Genomic DNA, 18,880 nt, shown 5'->3' on the forward strand with positions numbered 1-18,880 from the left:
ACACAGGTGCTCCACCAGCCACTACCACACCATTCACACATGGAACCATCAGTTACAGCAAATGGAGAAGTTCTGAATGCTGTGGATAAGTCCATTTACCCCGGTAGTATACTTTCCAGGGATGTACACATTGATAATGAGGTTGATGCATGCATTGCCAGTCAGCTCAGTGTTTGGGAGGCTCAGAAGGAAAGCATGGGAGATAAGAGGTATTAGGCTGACTACCAGACTGAAGGTCTACAGAGCTGCTGTGCTGACCTCATTGTTGTATGCCTGTGAAACCTGGACAGTCTACCAGCACCATGCCAGGAAACTGAATCACTTCCATTTGAATTCTCTTAGGAAGATTCTGAAGATCACCTGGCAGGATAAGGCACCAGACACTGAGGTCCTTTCTCCAGATAAACGGCCAAGCATTCCAACTCTGCTTCAGAGAGCTCAACTCTGATGGGCTGACTACATTGTTCAAACGCAAAAAGGGCACTTGCCAAAAAGAATACTTTATGGAGAACTCATAGAGGGCAAGTATTCACGTGGTGGCCAGAAGAAGCGGTACAAGGACACTCTCAAGGTTTATCAGAAGAACTGTGGAACTGTTTGTGTTACATAGGAGACACTGGTGTGCCCACATCAGAGAAGGTGCTGTGCTCTAGGAGCAAAGCGGCATTGAGGCGGCTCAAAGGAAATGTTGGATGCGCACCTCTAATGTTCACAGGGACTATTTGTGCCCGACCTGTGGTAGAGCATCCCGAGTTCGTATTGGCCTTATCAGCCACAGTCGGGGACAATGAATCTTGACTACAGCATAGTGATGCCATCTTGGTCCAAGGACAACAGCCATAGACGGTCTAACCCAAGGGAAGCGGCACCCCAGGAACCTAGAGCTCCAACCCTGGCTCTGGGGGTCCCAGCAAGTCCCTTTCTATCGTTGAGATTCCTCAACTTAAATAAAAGGGAAAAAAACGGAGTCGGCACACTTAGCGGACCTCTGAGGTCCTGCCCAAGGCCACCCCAAGGCCCACTCGGTCCCTCCTCGACATGTTGCCCCACCCCCGTCTTCTTGAACTTTCTTCATCCCCCGCCCCCACACTGAGATCCCGAGAAACCAGCCTCCGGGCTTGTCCTCACATTTCCAGACTCCAGGAACTTGCCCTGGCTGTGCCCCAGACCTGGAATGCCCTCCCCCCGAATTCCAGGGCCTTCCCTCGGCTGCTCCTCTCCTCCTGAGACCGCCTAGAGACTGTCTATTGTCTCCTCTACGGCAGGCAAACAATAGGCGCTTCATGGTAGTGACTAAAGAGCCCAGTCTCCGAATCTCCCTGAGCCTCAGGCCCGCCTCGGCCAGCTGCCCTGAGTCCTCAGGAACCCACCGAGAATGTGGCTTCAGGTCACGGAAGGAAGTCCGCGCAGGCCCCGCCCCCTGCCCCGGAAGAACTACTAGAGAATGCTTATCTGGAAGCCGGGCTGGAGGAAAGGGGCGGGGCTTCCGGTTCGCTCTGCGGCGGCGGCAGATTTGAAAAGTTCTCGGGTTCCGGGGAGAAGCCGCTCGGTGGGGGAGGGGCGCGAGAATCACCGTCACCGCCCTCGCGCGGTTGTGACCGGAGGCCGGAGGCTTTAGCAAGTGAGTGGACTCCAGCGTTTGCTTCCCTCTGGGGACGAGGGCGGGGCGCCTCCCCCGGGGCAGGGGAGGGGGCACAGCCCTCCGGTCCGTGAAGCTCCTTCTAGCTTTCTATCGGTGCACAGAAACGCTGTGGAAGCGCTTTCCCGAGGCGGGCCCCCGGAGGGGCCTGGGGAGGGGTATGACCCGGGCCTTAGTCCTTCTGTTTTACCGACCGAGAGCCCGAGGCAGGCGGGTCCTGGCCTCGCCCTCGGCCTCCAGGGGCTCGGGCTGCGCTGCCTCTCCGGCTCGGCTTCCCGCACCCCCTTACCCCGGGCCTCGGGGCTGTCTACTGGAGGAGCCTCGTCGTGCGTGGGAGGCGGGGGCGGGGTCCGGTCCTCCCCGCCGCTCTTCTCCCGCTCTCCCCCTCAGCCTCTCATCCCTGGGAGCGCCCCCCCCCCCCAGTCTCTCCGGGGCTCAGTGCGGCTGAGGAGCTTCTCCGAACAAAGCTAGGCTGGCCCCGGGTCCGAGCCTTCCTCGTCATCTCGAACGGAAGCCGACTCGGGTTCCTTGTTTACTACTCAGCCGGGTAGATAGTTGTGCTGCTCGGGAGCGCGGGGAGCCGAGCCTGGGGCGGCCGGAGGGAAAAGAAAGGAGAGGCCATAGAGAATTGGGGGGCGGCGTTCGGCCTGAACGGAGGTCTGCCCGGCGGGACTGTGCACCTGTACGTGCCTAACATGTATGTGTCTTTGCACATACACACATACTGTAATTCGGGTCCCGTGTCAGATGGTGGGCAGAGAGGGACCCATCTGGGAACCCGAAACCACAGCGAAGTGTGGAAAAAAAGAAAAACCGAGCTAGCGCGGGTTCGGTGCTTTCGGTTAAAGGAGGCAGATGAGCTAGGTGACAGGTAAATTCATATTGTTTATTCTCTTAAAGCTAGCAGATACATACATGTGTGGAGTCAGACAAAATCTGACTGTCTGAACAAAGGAATGAGAAGGTTCAAATACATTTTTAGTCCCAACTCAGCATGTCTGTGTTACTCGAATTTATGATCTGCATGTATGTTTAACCATTATACAAGAAAGGGACTTTTCTTAACTGAATTGTAAATACAATAAGATACGAAAGTTGAAAAAGTGTCAATTGAAATTACAACCCAGGATCTCTGTGTTTAATTTACCATTAACATGCCATCACATAGTATATGCCCATAAAATATTAAGATAACAAGGGTTAATGGGACATTATTCAAGATGGTGTTTCAAGTTAAGGGTCTCACCCTTAATGGCCACGAACCGAGGAAGGGATGCTCTTAAGTCAGCCCCATCTGGGCTTGTTGACATAAGAAGGATTTAAAGAAGCTGTTAGGGGCTGGGCTTTGCTTCTGGTTGATTAGTTCAGGCACTGGCCCTTATTGAAGTTACTAAATTGATACTAAATGATTATCAAGCCAGACTCCTTACCTTTGTAACTTAGCCATGCCTTTTGGAGAAAAGGCCCAGCTTTTGTCTTGTAGTTACCAAGATTTTGCTGTCTCCTTCCTTAGTATAAAAGACCCTGCCTCAGTCTACCCTGACTTCAATCATAACATAAGGCAACAGTATCATTTAATGGCAAGAAGGTAAAGGTAAATTATGTAATTGAATAAGGGTAAAAGATAAAGGAAGATAAAGGATCCCTGACAGAAAGAGGGCCTTATTCTAGCCTGTTTGTTCAGTATAAATGCCTCAGATATCTGATGGATATATTCTTGATTGAGACACAAACATGTAGTAATTTTCTTACAGCCTCAACCATTCTGTAGGAATATGTTGTATTTTATAGAGATGGTAATGCTGTTGGCATCTTTTATACCATCTTTAATATTGTCACCTCATTTACTTTCCTTCCGAATGTGCCCCAAAATGGTTATGGAGGTGGTAAGGTGAGGCAGCTGGATGTCTGGGGCTTCAAGGACTGGATTTGGAGTCAGGAAGGCCTGAGTTTGAATCTTACCTCAGACACTTAGCTAGCCTCGTGAGCCTGGGCAAGTCACTGTCCTCTTTTCCTCATCTGTAAATGAGAGATGTAGAGGGCCACTGTGAGGCTCAGATGATGGAATGGACGTAGAGTGCTGTGCATACTTGAACATGTTTTCTTAGGACTAGCTATCATCATCATCGTTGTTATAACAGGGCAATAACCTTGTTGTACTGTAGTTCCGGGAGCCATTTAATACGGAGCACCATCCTGAGGTGGGCTCAGGACATGAAGCAGTAGCTACAGAAAGGGGTTTCTTTGGGGTTTGGGGTAAAATCATCGTGGTCCTCCTAAAGCAGAGGTGGGAAACCTTCCGCCTTGAGGCCACATGTGGCCTTCTAGGTCCTCAGATGCAGCTCTGACCGAGTCCAAACTTCACAGAACACGTTTGTTCTGTAAAATTTGTACTCATTCAAAAGTGGAAAGCCACATGTGGCCTGGAGCCTGAAGGTTTCCCAGCTCCTGTCCTAAAGAGATGGCCCATGAAGACTTTTCCTTGTTTTCCCAGAAGGACCCATCTAGGACACTGAGGGTTCTTCTTAGGCAAACTCTTTTGAGATGGGTTGTGATCCTCTGCCCCTACTAACCTCTTTTCCCCTCTTGACTCTAATTTTGTCACCTCTTTCTCATGTCTAATCTAAACCATGTTAGTTGTTTTGCTACGTGTCCCTTGCGTGTACTATAGGTGAGTGAATGTGGCCAAATTTAAATCAACCCTTTATGTTTTCCTATTTAGATTCTGCTGATAACTTTCCATATTATAGCACCCCTCACCTTTTTCTTTTCTTTTTTCTTTTGTTGTGGAGATCAATGCACCAAGTTTAGTCAGAGCCTCTTCTTTATTGAGTAGAAGGATATAAATTATAGACCCATTCATTCTCCAAGAACCACCTGCCCCAATACATGGTCCAGGGCAGAAATGGGTGTGTGTGCACATATGCATACATGTAGATGGAAATGATCAATTTGATAGATACAATAGTACCAAGTCTGTTACAGATCCTTAATCATACTTGCTGCCGTGTGGTGATCATGCCTGTCCTAGCTTCTAGATGACACCTAAAGCCCTTGAGGCATGCTGTTGATTATCATACTTTCTAATCAATGTTCTGTTTTTTCCCCCATCACACAGACATGGAAACCCTGTCTTTTCCCAGACTGACTCCAGCTGAGATTGTGACTCATGTCCAAAATTCGATTCTGACGGGAGCTGATGGCAAAACTCTTTCCAAGAATGATATTTTTCCAAATCCAAAGGTACTAAATATGTCATTGTATGCTCATGTAATGTGATGATGTTTGGGGAACTACGTGGTCATAATGTAAACTACTCTAAGGTCTGCCAAAGAAAATGTCTTCCATTTGTTTAGTGCGCAACAGCCTCTTTCATACGTAGAGTCCGTATTTTCCACTACATAGTTTATTTTAAAATGGCATTGAAATGATATATGGGGCTACTTTTTCCCATTTTCATTGGTGATTAGATTTGGGAAATTAAGTTGTTTGCTTCAAAATGTGGATGTGTAGCTTCTGCTCTCAGTCTTGGGGAATGGGATAGTGGTGTCAAATTCAAGTAGAAATGGGTCCCTGCTGGCCACATGTTGACTTAGAAAACCAGAAATTAACATTATTTTGTTCAACATTTCCCAATGACATTTTCTTCTGGTTCAGGCTCTTTGGAGTTTGACACCTCTGGCCCAGGGCCCCAAGACCTTATGTGTCTTACTCAGGATCACACAGCCAGTCTGTGTCAGAGGTTGGACCTGAGTATTCAGACTGGGTGTGCACTGAGATGCTCATTTTGGATGTCTGCTTTTTACCAGTCCCCAGTTTTACCAGTTCTGTCCTCCGATGTGACCGTTCTCTGGATTGGTCTAGTTCAGAGAAGATGTGGAAAGTTTTCAACCTGCCAGGAAAATGGTTAGAATGACTTTTGGGGTAGAAGGTAGGGCTTTCAGTGGCCTGCTTAATCCTAATAAATTGGAACTCACTGGAACAAGATGTTTGCCTTGCAAACAGTAGGGGCTTAGGAAATGTTTTATTGACTGACTGATTTGGATTCATTTAAGCTTATGTCCCTTTTACCTGGGAGAATATGCTTGTAAATCAGGGCACCAAATAATACTACTTGTATTAATGTCCCTGAACTATCCGTGTTCTCTCTTATTAAACTATGTCTGACCTCCCATTGGAGGTGTTTCATTTTCTAAATTTGCATGACTCCCAGCTAGACCAGCCTTATTCCCTATTTCTCTTTGTGGAGAAAATTGTAGGTATCTGCATATGACATTTTTAAAGGAGTTTAGATACATTGACTTTCATGCTGCTGCTTTATGGGAGCTTAAGCAACCAATATAATTCAAAGTCTTGAATGCTCATTGTTTATATAGAGAGTTCACTATACTATAGTGTATTAGAATTGGAAAAAGTGAAAATAAATTTGATGGAAAATAGAATTGGGTAATTGAATTGTTCTTGCCCTTTTCAATCACCATCAAATACTCCAGTATGTATTTCAGTGATAAAAAGGATGGTTTTTTTTTTTAATGTTAAAAAGATGAATTTTTAAGGTAAATTTTTTTCTCTTGCAGCCTGAAGTCTTGCGCAAGATTTTCTTGCGAACCCTACAAATTGTATACGGGATTCCACTGGACCCCTTTCACATGGTGGGTATGCTTGGAGGTTCAAATGAGATAATGGGTGGTAAATGCTGTGTGTATAAAGTGCTGCAGAAATGTGACCATATTAAGATGAAACATAAAAAATCTTCTTGCTGCCCCTCTCTTTCCCATCAGGCATAGTTGGTTCTTTGCATGGACATTCTGTTTCAGTTCAGTCGAAGTTCAACCTTTTCCATTCTGTTCAAGTGACCAAACACGAGGTTCACTAAGACGGATATTAATGCATTTTTAAAAGTAGAATTAATCCTGCCATGGAGCTCATACGTATTCGGGTATTATTAAAACCATTAACTATTTTTAGAACTGTCTTTAGAGATAACAGTAAGTCAATGCAAACTTCTCTGTGAATGCCCTATTCACAAGAAGTTGGCCCAAACGGGAGAATAGTCTGACAAAGGCAGCAGTATAATAGGAAACAACCAGAAAACAGGAGGGTGTTTGGTATTTCCAGATGGAATGATTTTCTCATGATTAGTGCTACATAGAAAACCCAAATTTGGTTCAGTTTACTAGGCATTTCTATGGTATTACCTGCCTCAAGAAAGGGCCTGCACTTGGACCTGGAGACACACAGACCAAAACCAAAGTTGTCTCTGCCTTCAAGTAGAGTCACACAAAGGGAAATGAAAGTCAAGGAAAGGTCTGCCTTTTCAAAATTCTTCCAACACATATTTAGAGGATGTGTCTGGCATAAGAGTCAGAAGACCTGGGCTCTGATTGCCCCCAGGTCTGCTTCTTCCTGTTTGTGTGGGGTTGAACAAGACATTACGCTACCTCTCTAGACACTCAGCTTTCTGCCCTGTAAAATAATCTTATTTTATATATATATTTTAGGATTCTTTGGTTACTATTGATTCATTGTTTACATTTTCTTTAGTTTGTAGATTAAATCAATGATACATTTTAAGCATCCACTGTGTGCCAGGCACTGTGCCGGGTACCAGTATAAAAAGTACAAAAATGAAGCGCTCTGCTCTTAGAAGGTCTTCCCCATTAGACTGTAAGCTCCTTGAGGGCAGGAACTACCTTTTGCCTCTTTTTGTATTCCTAGTGCCTAACTCTGTGCCTGGCACATAGCAGGCACTTAATAAATGTTGATCGACTGCCTAGGATTCCTTCCTCACTCTACAGAACTGAGTGTGTTTTGTCCTGGGTAGCTCAGGAAGCTCTGCCAAACCTAGGTATAAGTGACCTGGCCTAAGCTAGGGTTAGGGTTAGAAAGGAAGAGACTTACTTTATCTTAGGATATAAAGCAAGGATGCAAGTTGGCCCTTCTGGTCCCAGTCCACTACCTCATACCCAATCTGTTGCCAGTGTGCACGTTTAGGGCTAGGGGTACAATTGAAGCCCTTAGGCACCGCCTTTTCCTTTCTAACACTACCACTCTGTCACTTCATTTCTGGACTACCTCAGTAGTCTACTAGGTGGTTTCCATTCAATAAATTCAATTCAGTAAACATTTATTAAGCACCAAGTATGTGCCAGACACTGGGCAATGGGTGGGGTGGGGGGGGGGGAGGCGACAGCTTGTTTCATGGAGCTGAAACCCAGCAGAGGAGCTGATGGAAAGTCTCTCCCTGTTGCAGCCCATTCTCAGCTGCCAGTGTGATCTTCCTACAGGACAGGTTCCCCTCTCCCTGAAATCAACTCCAGGTATTCTCTGGCACCTTCAGAATCAAATATGATATCTTGTATTTGGCCTTCAAAGCCCCTCCTACCTTTTCTGTCGTCTTCACCTTTTTGTCTTCCGTCCAGTGACCCTGGCCTCCTTCCCATTCTTCAAACAAAACTCTTCATCTCCTGGTGTTTAGTCGTATCTGACTCTTCTTGACCTCATTTGGGGTTTTCTTGACAAAGATAATTGAAGTGGTTTGCTGTTTCCTTCTCCAGCTCTTTTTACAGATTAGGAAACTGAGGCAGACAGGGGCAAGCAACTTGCCCAGGGTCACACAACTAGTAAAGCATGTTTTGAACTTGGGTCCTCCTGACTTCAGGGCTGCTGCTCTATCCTCTGTGCCGCCTAGCTGTTTTTTAATCTCCTGACTGCAGACATTTTCACTGGTTGTCCCTCGTGCCTGGAATTCTCTCCCTCTTCATCTCTGTCTCCTGGCTTCCCTCAAATCCCAGCCTCTATGAGAAGCCTTTACCAAGCCTCCTTAATGCTAGTGCCTTCCATCTCTTGATTGTGAGTCCTCAAGGACAGGCTGCTTAGCACAGTGCCTTGCAAACAGTAGGGGCTTAGGAAATGTTTTATTGACTGACTGATTTGGATTCATTTAAGCTTATGTCCCTTTTACCTGGGAGAATATGCTTGTAATAGTGACTGATAGCTGATTAAGGCTCACAGTATTTTATGTGTTGAGAGAGAAACATTTAGCTGCCAAATACCATGTCCTCAACAAAAAGCCTAAAGTTTGCCTGAAAAAAAGAAATCTTTATTCTCTAGCTCCCTGCAGAGGTAAGACGGGGACTTCCTGGGTCCCCCATCCCCTAACCTGCTTCCTCCTCTGTAAAGTATGGAGACCTGGCTGTTGCCTGCCTACCAACCAAGTGCTTTATTCGCACTGAAGTTGTGGGATCAAAGATCGAGGCTCCTGAGAGTTGAAACTAAGTTGTGAATCTGTCTACCATTGCAGCTCACCTGGCATTTCCTATGTTTCTGTGTTTAGATGCCAGTGAACGTTGAAGTCATGTACCCACAGATAATGGAAGGCTTCTTACCATTATGTAACTTGTTTATTTATATGTAAGTAAGATTTTGTTTTTCTAACTTTCTGTTACCTGTTGCTTCAATTTAATCTTTTATAAATTAAAAGCCATAGGAAAGATTTTGTTATTCTTTTTCTACTTTTAGATTCATTGACTTACAACATGTTCAAGTAAAAAGTAGCCTGATTAAATAGCTTCCGTTGTTAGAGGAAGAGAGTTGCTCCAGGTTTTTAAGAATACTTTCAACTTGAGTTGTCAGGTTTTAGAATTGATTCCTTTGTGTGGGGTGGTGACCTTAATGGCATCCTTGCTTCCTACCTCACCCACTATTTTGGAAACCCAACCAATAGCTTGGTTATTCTTAAATACTTGTGTAGTAAACATAACCAGAAGGTAAAATTATGAGGTCAGCACTTTCGGTGGCACTTGGTCATCCTGAAATCTGGTTGTCTGGCAACAAGAATGTCAGCAAATGCCTGCCAATAAATATCATGGATTTAACATGACTTAGAATGGCAGATTAAAATAAGAAATGATTTAAGATTTATGAAGTAACTTACCTCAAGTTACACAGGTTTGTAGGGAGAGAGCTGGGGACACAGACTGCGGCCTTCCAGCTTCAAGTCAAGTGGGATTTCTGTTATGACATGCTAACCTTAGATTCAGGGGTCGGGACCAAGATCCTCTGTGCATGGTTACCAGTCTTCCAGTACTTCTCCTGGTGTCACATAATGATTAATCTCCATAAATAGTATGGAAAATTTTCAAAGCCCTCTACATATCTGATCTCATTTTAGTCTTACTACAAAACTATGAATTAATACTAAAGGTATTATTCCTCTTTAGTAATAGCGCACATTTATAAAAGTGCTTCTAAAATGTCACGTCATTTTATGATGACAACAACCTTGGGAGGTGGGTGTGAGACTGAACTTGAACTCAGGTCTTCTTGACTTCAGGTACACTGCTGTATCCACTGAGCCACCTAGATAGGAAACTGTGGCTCAGCAAAGTTGCTGTATGCTGGTGGTTTTGGCCAGACATTATCAATAAACATTCAAACCCAGGGCATTCTTGATTGCACTTCCTCAGGGAAAATATAAAGACTATGTAGAAATATGGAGCTGTATGAATAATGCCAGCTGGGAGGAGAGCCAGGAACACTGTATACACACGCTCAGCACAGTTTCTGTGATATCTAGGCTTGGTGGTCCCATCCTGAGGCCTGGGGAGAGGAAGGCAAAGCGCAGGTCAGCAATAGTTTGTATTAGTGATTGTCTTTTTTTTTTTTTTAAATGATAAAAGTGAGTAAACACACGTTTGTTTTATCCCAATCCTCAGGGAGTCTTTTCTTCGTGTCTGCCGGGTGAACGATTTTGAGTTTGCTGATATTCTATACCCAAGTAAGTTGAAATGTTTGTTCATAGCCGCATCCATCTTTAACACGTTGTTTAATTGCATATACAGAAGTACCAAAGGAAACTTACTGTTAAGAAGTTCACATTTATAGGGAATAATAAATTATGCCCGTTATTATTTTGCAGCACCCTACCAGGAGTAAGCACCTGTTGCGCTCCCAAGACCAACACTTCCATATTTTTTAAGTTTAATAAAGAAAACTCTGATTCTTGCTAGAAAGTTAAAAGCCAGACACAACAAATGAGGGCTTGCTGTGTGAAGGACCTGCTCTATGCTGAGCGCTGTGAACCTAAATTACAAAGGCAAAGACTGGCCGTGCCCTTTACAAACTTACATTCTGATTGGCAAAACTTCACACATACAGGAGTGGCATCCAGGGAGGGGCCCTTTGTTGGGGAAAATGACAGGTGGTGAATGGGCTGGGGGTGTGGATAGACACACCCCTTGAAGAAATGGGCAGAAATGATTCTAGAAGGAAGGCTGCGTTGGCAGCGGGGTCTGTGAAGGGGAGGGTGAAGTGAAGTGAAGCCCAGGTTTCCTGAAATCATATTACTGGAGAGGTGGTCACCAATGAGGAGGGCATGCTGTTGGATGGAAGGTTCTCCAGGACGTGGTCTCTGCTGTGGGGTCTAGACTAAGAGGCATGTGGAGGACACTGGAGGAGGAAGGTGGACGGAGGAGGGGCCTATGACAGAGAAAGTGCTTATTAAACAAAATGCTTGTTGGTTTGAAGGAATGGAACCTCTAACCACTGTCTTCAAAGACAATAATTGAGAATGGGTATAAAGCTATAGACAAAAGACATTTTCCTCATGTCTGAATTTCTAGAAATGCTATTTATATCTTATAATGTTTTTATAGTTATTAATTTATTAGAAAATTGTAATTTAAAAAATAATGTGATGTTAAGGTTGGCTTCCATTCCACTTAAACTGTCGGCTAATTTATTCATTTTTCAGAAACTGCCACTGCTCTTTTCGTACCCCACCATCAACTGTATATGTATAGCTCTACACAAGCAAGTTGGTTATAAAATTTTAGTGAAAAAAATGAAAGCAGTTGTTGAATATAAGCTATTTTTTGGAATTAGGTTAGTTATTGACTGCATGAAAGCTGCATTACTTTTTATTTTAAAAGCTGAATGGATATTCTGCTAACAGCTGGGAAATCCCAGTTTTAGGCTGTCCTGATGTCTGTAAGAACTAGATTTATGCTAACATCATCTTGCTTTGTATTTCAGAAGGAAAACGTACATGTCGGTTTTTAAGTGCCATCATCAACTTCATTCACTTCAGAGAATCACGTCGAGAAACATACATGAAACATTTGTGGGAATATGTAAGATGAAACCTCATTTTTTGCTTAACATAGGAGCAGTCTTCCACAAACATTTCCTGAATTATAGATGCCCTTTTAAACAATGAGCAGCAAGAGATTCCATTTGTTAATTTGATATTTTCAAGGAGCTGAGGAGTAGCCAGTTGACTGAGACAGTCTGTTACCAAAAATAACTTACAATCAATTTGAGCAGATAAGACAACTACAAAAAAAATTCAAGATGGAGCATAGAACCCAGAAGAGGCAGAAACCCCAAAGGGCTGTGAGAAAAACAAGGAGAAAAGTGAAGCCTGGAGTTGGTGCTTGCTGAGCCTGGTCTTAAAATTGAGTGGAAATCCCTGGGTGGAGATGATAAGTCCATTCCAAGTGACGGTCCAGTTGGGATCATCGAGCAGCCCCAGAATCCCACGGCTTAAGTCTTAGCTCTCTTCCTGACCAGCCTTTACTGAATGTGTCACTTTGGGCAAATCCTTCAACCTCTGAGCCCTATAAGACACTTTATAAATCTCTCTCCAAGAGAGCCATCTATATTCTAGATAGTGGGAGAGTTACGTGTTTCAGTCATATGATAAGTTAGAGAAACAGTAAAGAAGAATCTCCTTGGTCAGTAGTTTGTAAATAGGGCTGGGGAGGTCAGCAGGAGTCGGGGTATGGAAGGTCTTAAGTGGTAAGCTAAGAATTGGAAGCTTTATTCCATAGGCACTGTAAGTAGCCGTGTGGCAGAATATTGAAAATGATCCACCTTCCCATTTAGGGTTATGTTAAAAAAATTTAAAAAGGCAGACATTAACTTAAAATGTATGGGCCTGTTCTATATACACTAACACCCACCTTGGAGCCAAGAATTTTAGGGATTCCTCATACAATCAGAAGAGGGCAATCAGCCTGGTGAGAAGATGGAAGACACTTAGGCTACAAGAAATTGTTGAACGATCTGGAGATGTTTAGCCTGGAGAATAGAAGACTTGAGAGTGGCTTGGGGCATGAAAATTTTGAAGTATCCCAGAAGCAGAACGATGAGGAAGTCCTGTTGGCATTTAGGAGTAGGAAAGATGGTCTCAATTCGACCTTCCCTCCACAGTAGTTGTGGGACCCTTTGCAAGGCAACCCCTCTGAATTGGTTTCCATATCTGTAACATGGCTATCGTGTTTTCTATAGGACCTAAATCAGGGTTGTTCCATCAGGCATTTAGTAAGCCCCTGCAATGTGGCAGCAAGCATCATGCTAGTGCATCAGAAAGATAGAGACAGAAAATGAAACCGTTCTCTTCCTCTAAGAACATTTTATTTGGGGGCATGAGTATAAAAGTCATTTTGTACTTTGGGGAGCATGAATTAATGAATGATAAAGCATTTTTTAAGCATTTCTAAAATGTAGAGAAAAGAGGAAGATATGCTTGTGGCATGATTTGGAAATGGGGGGAGGTGCCTTGGTTTTAGGCTAAAGTTTACCTTTCGCAGCCTCAGTTCACAGGGGCAGATCTGAGTTGTGGTGGGAAGAATATGGGGGGAATAGCAAAATTGGCAGTGTGATATGGTTTGGAAATGGCCAGAAATCACTAATATATGAAGTTAGGGAACAGGAAGGTCTTGTGTAGGAGGGTCGAGGATCACAAGATAATGTCTGGGAAGCATTCTGTGAACCTGAATGTGCTATAGATCAGCCATTAATGACTGGAGAAGTATTTAAAGGGCTGATGTGGGGAAAAGGCTGATGCTTAGCCCCTGACATAGGATGGAGATCAAAGGGCAGATAGATGGTTATATCCCCAAATCTAAGACTTCAGCTCATACAGGCATATATATATATGTGCATGGATTTTTAAAAACCTTTCAGAGGTCTCAAGAGGAAAAAAAAATTAAACCTATAATACTAAAATTAGAAAGATGAGTACTAAAACATCAACATAAAAATATAGTCACCTTTAAATAGCTATTACAGGGTCAAGAAAATTGGACCAATGCTTGTTGCAAAACAGAGCCCTGTGGTATCTCAGGAAAGAGCCTAGAGTAGCAAGAAGATGCTAATGGGGAGCTCAGAAGGTAGAACTGAGTCCCAGTATTGGGTAATTTCTACCATGGGGCAAAGCTACTGGGCTCATCATGTCCCTTCTGAAGTGATACCTCTAAAGAGTAGGGCAGAAGTAGTAGCACAAACATTGGTTTGAAGGCAGAGATCAAACTTGATATGGCAGAAACTTTGATTAAATGAGGACTACAAAGAGATTGAAGAAAAAATAAGTATAATAATGGTACCTCAAAGAATAAATTTCATAATAGGCAAAAGAAGATAATAAAGTGAACAAAAAAGAAATCATACTTAGAAAAAATCAGGAAACCAACTAATTGAAAAAGTGTAACATTGTACGCTGTGGACCCCACCTGCTGCAGAGGACCTAAGAGATGTGTCTGTTGTTCCTTTGAGAGTAACAAAATAATCTTATTTAAACTGAATTTTTATAAATTAAAGCATTTAACTAACATGTAATACTTACCAGAATTTCTGGGATGCAGCAAAAGCTGTCCTCAGAGACAAAATACATATGCCAGTGCTTTTAACAAGATAGAAAAAGAGAATGATTGCACTTGTGGAATATCACCGTGCTGGAAGAAGCCACCTGTCTGATGAAGAGACACTTGGAAAGATTTCAATTAACTGATGCAAAATAAAGTCAGCAGATCTAGAAAAACCACATACACCTTGGAGAAAAAGGTAAAGGGAAGGAACAACAACTAAAAAGGAATTAAAGATGAAAGTTGTGAAATTATGAAGAAGACTCTTGGCTCCCCTGCCAGAGTTGGTACCTCTCAAGTTTTGAGTTCCCGTGGCAGAAGTCAGGGTAGTAGAGACTGTTGTGTTGTGTAGGATGTTAGACTTCTTCAGTGCATTAGTTTTCCTGAATTTTTTCTTTCATCTTTTTTTTTAAACATTCTTTATTATAAGGTATAGTTTTGGGGGCAGAGTGAGGAGATGCAGAGAGAAATCTAGATGATGCAAAAACAAAACTTTTTTTTTTTTAATAAAAGGAGCCAAACCCCAGTACTGTGGGTGTTGGGCAAAGCAAACACCATTTGTTATTTTTAGTCTTTAGTTTAATTTTTCTTGGACTAAGAAAAAGTTTTATTGGTGGTTCGTGTTTTTATACCACAGTCCTGTTACAACACACAACTTGCCCACCCACTCCTTAAACCATCTTAACGGAAATGGATACTTGAGGTGGTAGTTAGCCTAGATAACCTGAGGCTCCATCTGGCTCTTAAGAGTCTCCAATTTTAATAAGGGCATTAACTATGTAATCTACTCTTAGGTCTATGAAAATTTTCTGGGTGCATGGTAATCTTAAAGTCTTCCGAACTGATACTAGTACCGTAGTGTGAGTCCACAGTTCTGTAAATTAGGGTATCTAACTGATATGTAATAGAGACTTGGGCATCTAATTAGAATAGCTGATTTTATTTGGCTTGTTTACATTACTTCATATTTGCTATTGCATATGCAAATTGGTCCCAGGCAGCAACTTTTCATCTCAGGTTGACAAAAATGGCAGCAGTGTTATTCTCTTCCCTAGGAAATACTAGGGAAGGCCAGAAATGTCACTGGAAGTGGTCTTTTGTGACAAAGGAGGCCAGGAATGAGTTCTGGAAGCCATGTTACTATCTCTTTAAACAGATAGAAATACACTTACTGGTTTATAAGCAGAGAAATCAGGAACTCTGTCTTTTTATTTTCACTATGTATAATATAGTGCATTGGACTTAGGAGTTCTTAATGCTTATGGAATATAATTGAATAAATTAATGCCAGAGTGAATGATGAATTCGATTTTGCTTTGCTTTTGTTCTACAACATAATGTTCAAAACAATCTAAAAAGGCAAGGATAAATCCTTTATGTCTCCCAGTAGCTTTTCTAAATGTAGGTTCAGATCTAAGAGGGAAGTTCTCATTGGTGGTATCTTCCCTTTATAGTGTTCAATCCGGTATTTGTTTTTCTCCTGAGATTATCTACATGTGACCAAGAATGTCTTGTTACTAGCTCCTAGTCATGTCTTAGATGTAATTTCTGATAGGTGCTATGAAATGGACCAGTAGCCAAATGACCACGTTTTGGAATTTTTATGTGATAGGTTATCTTGAAATGGGTTAATAGAAACTCAGGAAATTGCTTTTGCAGAAATCCTCCATGGACAAGATGCAGCAGCTGCATGTAGCACAACAGGAAGCGTTGGTGAAACTGGAGAAACTTGAGTAAGTAGAAGACGTACATTGTAAGCAGTTATTAAAATTTTGACTTGTAACTGTTTGGTAGCTAGTATTGCATTCTGAAACTACTACTTAATATTGAGTACAACAATTCACCTTTTTTTTTTTTTTTTTAAAGAAAAAGCTTCTCTTCTTTTGACCTTTACTACATAATCAAGAGCTTTTTTGACCACTTTTTTGGGTGTTACTTTGTGTCACATTACTTACTCTAAGAGCGCATTTTGGGTTAGGGTTACCTTGTCCTCCTAAATTATTGCTGGAAGTATTTCTCTTAACTCTAGACTCTTTTCTTCTAACCAGTTGATCCCAATTTTATTTTTTTTAATTTTAAAAAAAATTATTTATTTTTACAGCATTCAGTTCCTCAAGTTTTTGAGCCTCAAATTTTCTCCCCCTCCCTCTCCTCCCTCCTCCCCCCCCAAGACAGCATACAATCTGAAAAAGGTTCTACATACAACTTTACACTAAACATATTTTCACAGTAGTCAAGTTGTAAAGAAGAATTATAACCAGCGGAATGAACCATGAGAAAGAAGAAACAAAACAGAAACAAAAAAAAAGAGAGGGAGAGCAAACAGTTTGCCTCAATCTGCATTCAGACTCCATAATTCTTTCTCTGTATGTGAATTGCTTTTTCCATCACGAGTCTTTTGGAGTTGTCCTAGAACCTTACATTGCTGAGGAGAGCCAAGTCTATCGAAGTTAGTCATCACAGATACAATGTGTGTATTCATGCATAGTGTTCTCCTGGTTTTGCTCCCCTCACTCAACATCAAATCATATAAGTCTTTCCAGGTTATTATGAAATCTGTCTGCTCTTCATTTCTTATATCACAATAGTATTGATTATATTCATATACCACAACTTGTTTAGCCATTCCCCAATTGATGGGAATCCCCTTGATTTCCAGTTCTTTGCCACTACAAAAAGAGCTGCTATAAAAATTTTTGAACATACTAGTCCTTTTCCCACTTTTATGATTTCTTTGGAATATAGGCTTAGAAGTGGTATTGCTGGGTCAAAGGGTATACACATTTTTATAGCCCTTTGGGCAAAGTTCCAAATTGTTCTCCAGAATGGTTGGATCAGTTCACAACTCCACCAAAAATGCATTAGTGTTCCAATTTTCCCACATTTTCTCCAGCATTTATAATTTTCCTGTTTTGTCATGTTAGCCAATCTGACAGGTGAGATGCGGTAACTAAGAGTTGTTTTGATTTGCATATCCAATAGTGATTTAGAGTATTTTTTCATATGATTATAGATATCTTTAATTTCTTCCTCTGAAAACTGCCTGTTCATATCCTTTGACTATTTATCAATTGGGGAATGACTTGTATTCTTATAAATTTCAGTCAGTTCTCTGTGTATTTTAGAAATGAGGCCTTTATCAGAGATGCTGGTTATAAAAGTTCTTTCCCAGTTATCTGCTTCCCTCCTAATCTTGGTTGCATTGGCTTTGTTTGTACAAAAACTTTTCAATTTAATGTAATGAAAATTATCCATTTTGCATTTTGTAACACTCTCTGTCTCTTGTTTGGTCATAAATTCTTCCCATCTCCATAAATCTGACAAGTAAACTATTCCTTGCTCTCCCAGATTGCTTATAGTATCAGCCTTTATATCTAAATCATGGACCCATTTTGACTTTATTTTGGTGTATGGTGTGAGGTACTGATCTGTGCCCAGTTTCTGCCATACTATTTTCCGGTTTTCCCAGCAGTTTTTGTCAAATAGTGAGTTCTTATGCCAGAAGCTGGAGTCTTTGGGTTTATCAAACAGTAGATTACTATAGTCATTGACTACTGTGTCTTGTGTATCTAACCCATTCCACTGATCTACCACTCTATTTCTTAGTCAATACCAAGTAGTTTTAATGATTGCTGCTTTATTTGCTCGTCATACAATATGCTGTTACTGTGTACAATGTTCTAGTTCTTTCTTCACTCAGCATCAGTTCATATAAGTCTAGGTTTTTCTGAAATCTACCTGCTCATCATTTCTTATAGCACAGTGGTATTCTGTTGCAATTGTATACCACACCTTGTTCAGTCATTCCCCAATTGTTGGACATTCTTGAGTTTCTGATTCTTTGCCACCAAAACAATAGCTGCTGTGAATACTTTTGTACAAGTAAGTCTTTTTCCTTTTTTTTTTAAATGTATCTTAGGTATACAGATCTAGTGGTGATGTTGCCGGATCAAAGTGTGTACAGTTTTATAGCCCTTTGAACGTAGTTCCAAATTGCTTTCCAGAATGTTGGATCAGGACACAACCCTACCAACAGTGTGCATTTAGGGTCCCAATTTTCCAATTTCTCAACATTTATCATTTTCCTTTTCTCTCATATTTGCCAGTCTGACAGTTATGAGGTGGTACCTCAGCGTTGTTTTAATTTTCATTTCTCTAATCAATAATGATTTAGAGCATTTTTTCATATGACTAAAAATAGCTTTGGTTTCTTCATCTGAAAACTGCCTGTTCATATCCTTTGACCATTTATCAATTGGGGAATGACTTGTATTCTCACAAGTTTGATAACTCATAGTTATTAGCTATTAACTTCCCCTTGCCCAGTTCTAATTTTTAAGGAATATTTTCTTGGAGCTTTTGTATCTCCTTTTTCATTTGGCCAATTTTACTTTTTAAGGCATTCTTTTCAGTGGATTTTTGTACCTTTTTTATGAAGCTGTTGACTGTCTTGTTCTAAATACCCCCAGAGTGACACAAATTTATTATAAATTGTAAGAGAACTGGGAAAGGTAAAGCTCCAAATGAATTGATGTTTGGGAAATATGTTACAGGTAAGAAAAAATGATGTTTCAAATGTTTGGAACATGAAAGC

General features: G+C 41.7%; 1 protein-coding gene across 1 annotated transcript in view; it reads left to right on the plus strand.

The window, feature by feature from the left end:
• Positions 1 to 1,480: 1,480 nt before the first annotated feature.
• NUF2 (NUF2 component of NDC80 kinetochore complex) overlaps positions 1,481 to 18,880 on the plus strand; it is a 42,971-nt gene continuing 25,571 nt past the window's right edge. Inside the window, exons 1-7 of the mRNA XM_036738968.1 lie at positions 1,481 to 1,621; positions 4,758 to 4,882; positions 6,217 to 6,291; positions 8,976 to 9,052; positions 10,357 to 10,418; positions 11,675 to 11,772; positions 15,946 to 16,019. Coding sequence (XP_036594863.1) covers positions 4,760 to 4,882; positions 6,217 to 6,291; positions 8,976 to 9,052; positions 10,357 to 10,418; positions 11,675 to 11,772; positions 15,946 to 16,019 — 509 coding nt within the window. The 5' untranslated portion in view covers positions 1,481 to 1,621; positions 4,758 to 4,759. The remainder of the gene's footprint in view (positions 1,622 to 4,757; positions 4,883 to 6,216; positions 6,292 to 8,975; positions 9,053 to 10,356; positions 10,419 to 11,674; positions 11,773 to 15,945; positions 16,020 to 18,880) is intronic.

The sequence above is a fragment of the Trichosurus vulpecula genome, chromosome 9, assembly GCF_011100635.1.
Source record: "Trichosurus vulpecula isolate mTriVul1 chromosome 9, mTriVul1.pri, whole genome shotgun sequence".
Lineage (NCBI taxonomy): Eukaryota > Metazoa > Chordata > Mammalia > Diprotodontia > Phalangeridae > Trichosurus > Trichosurus vulpecula.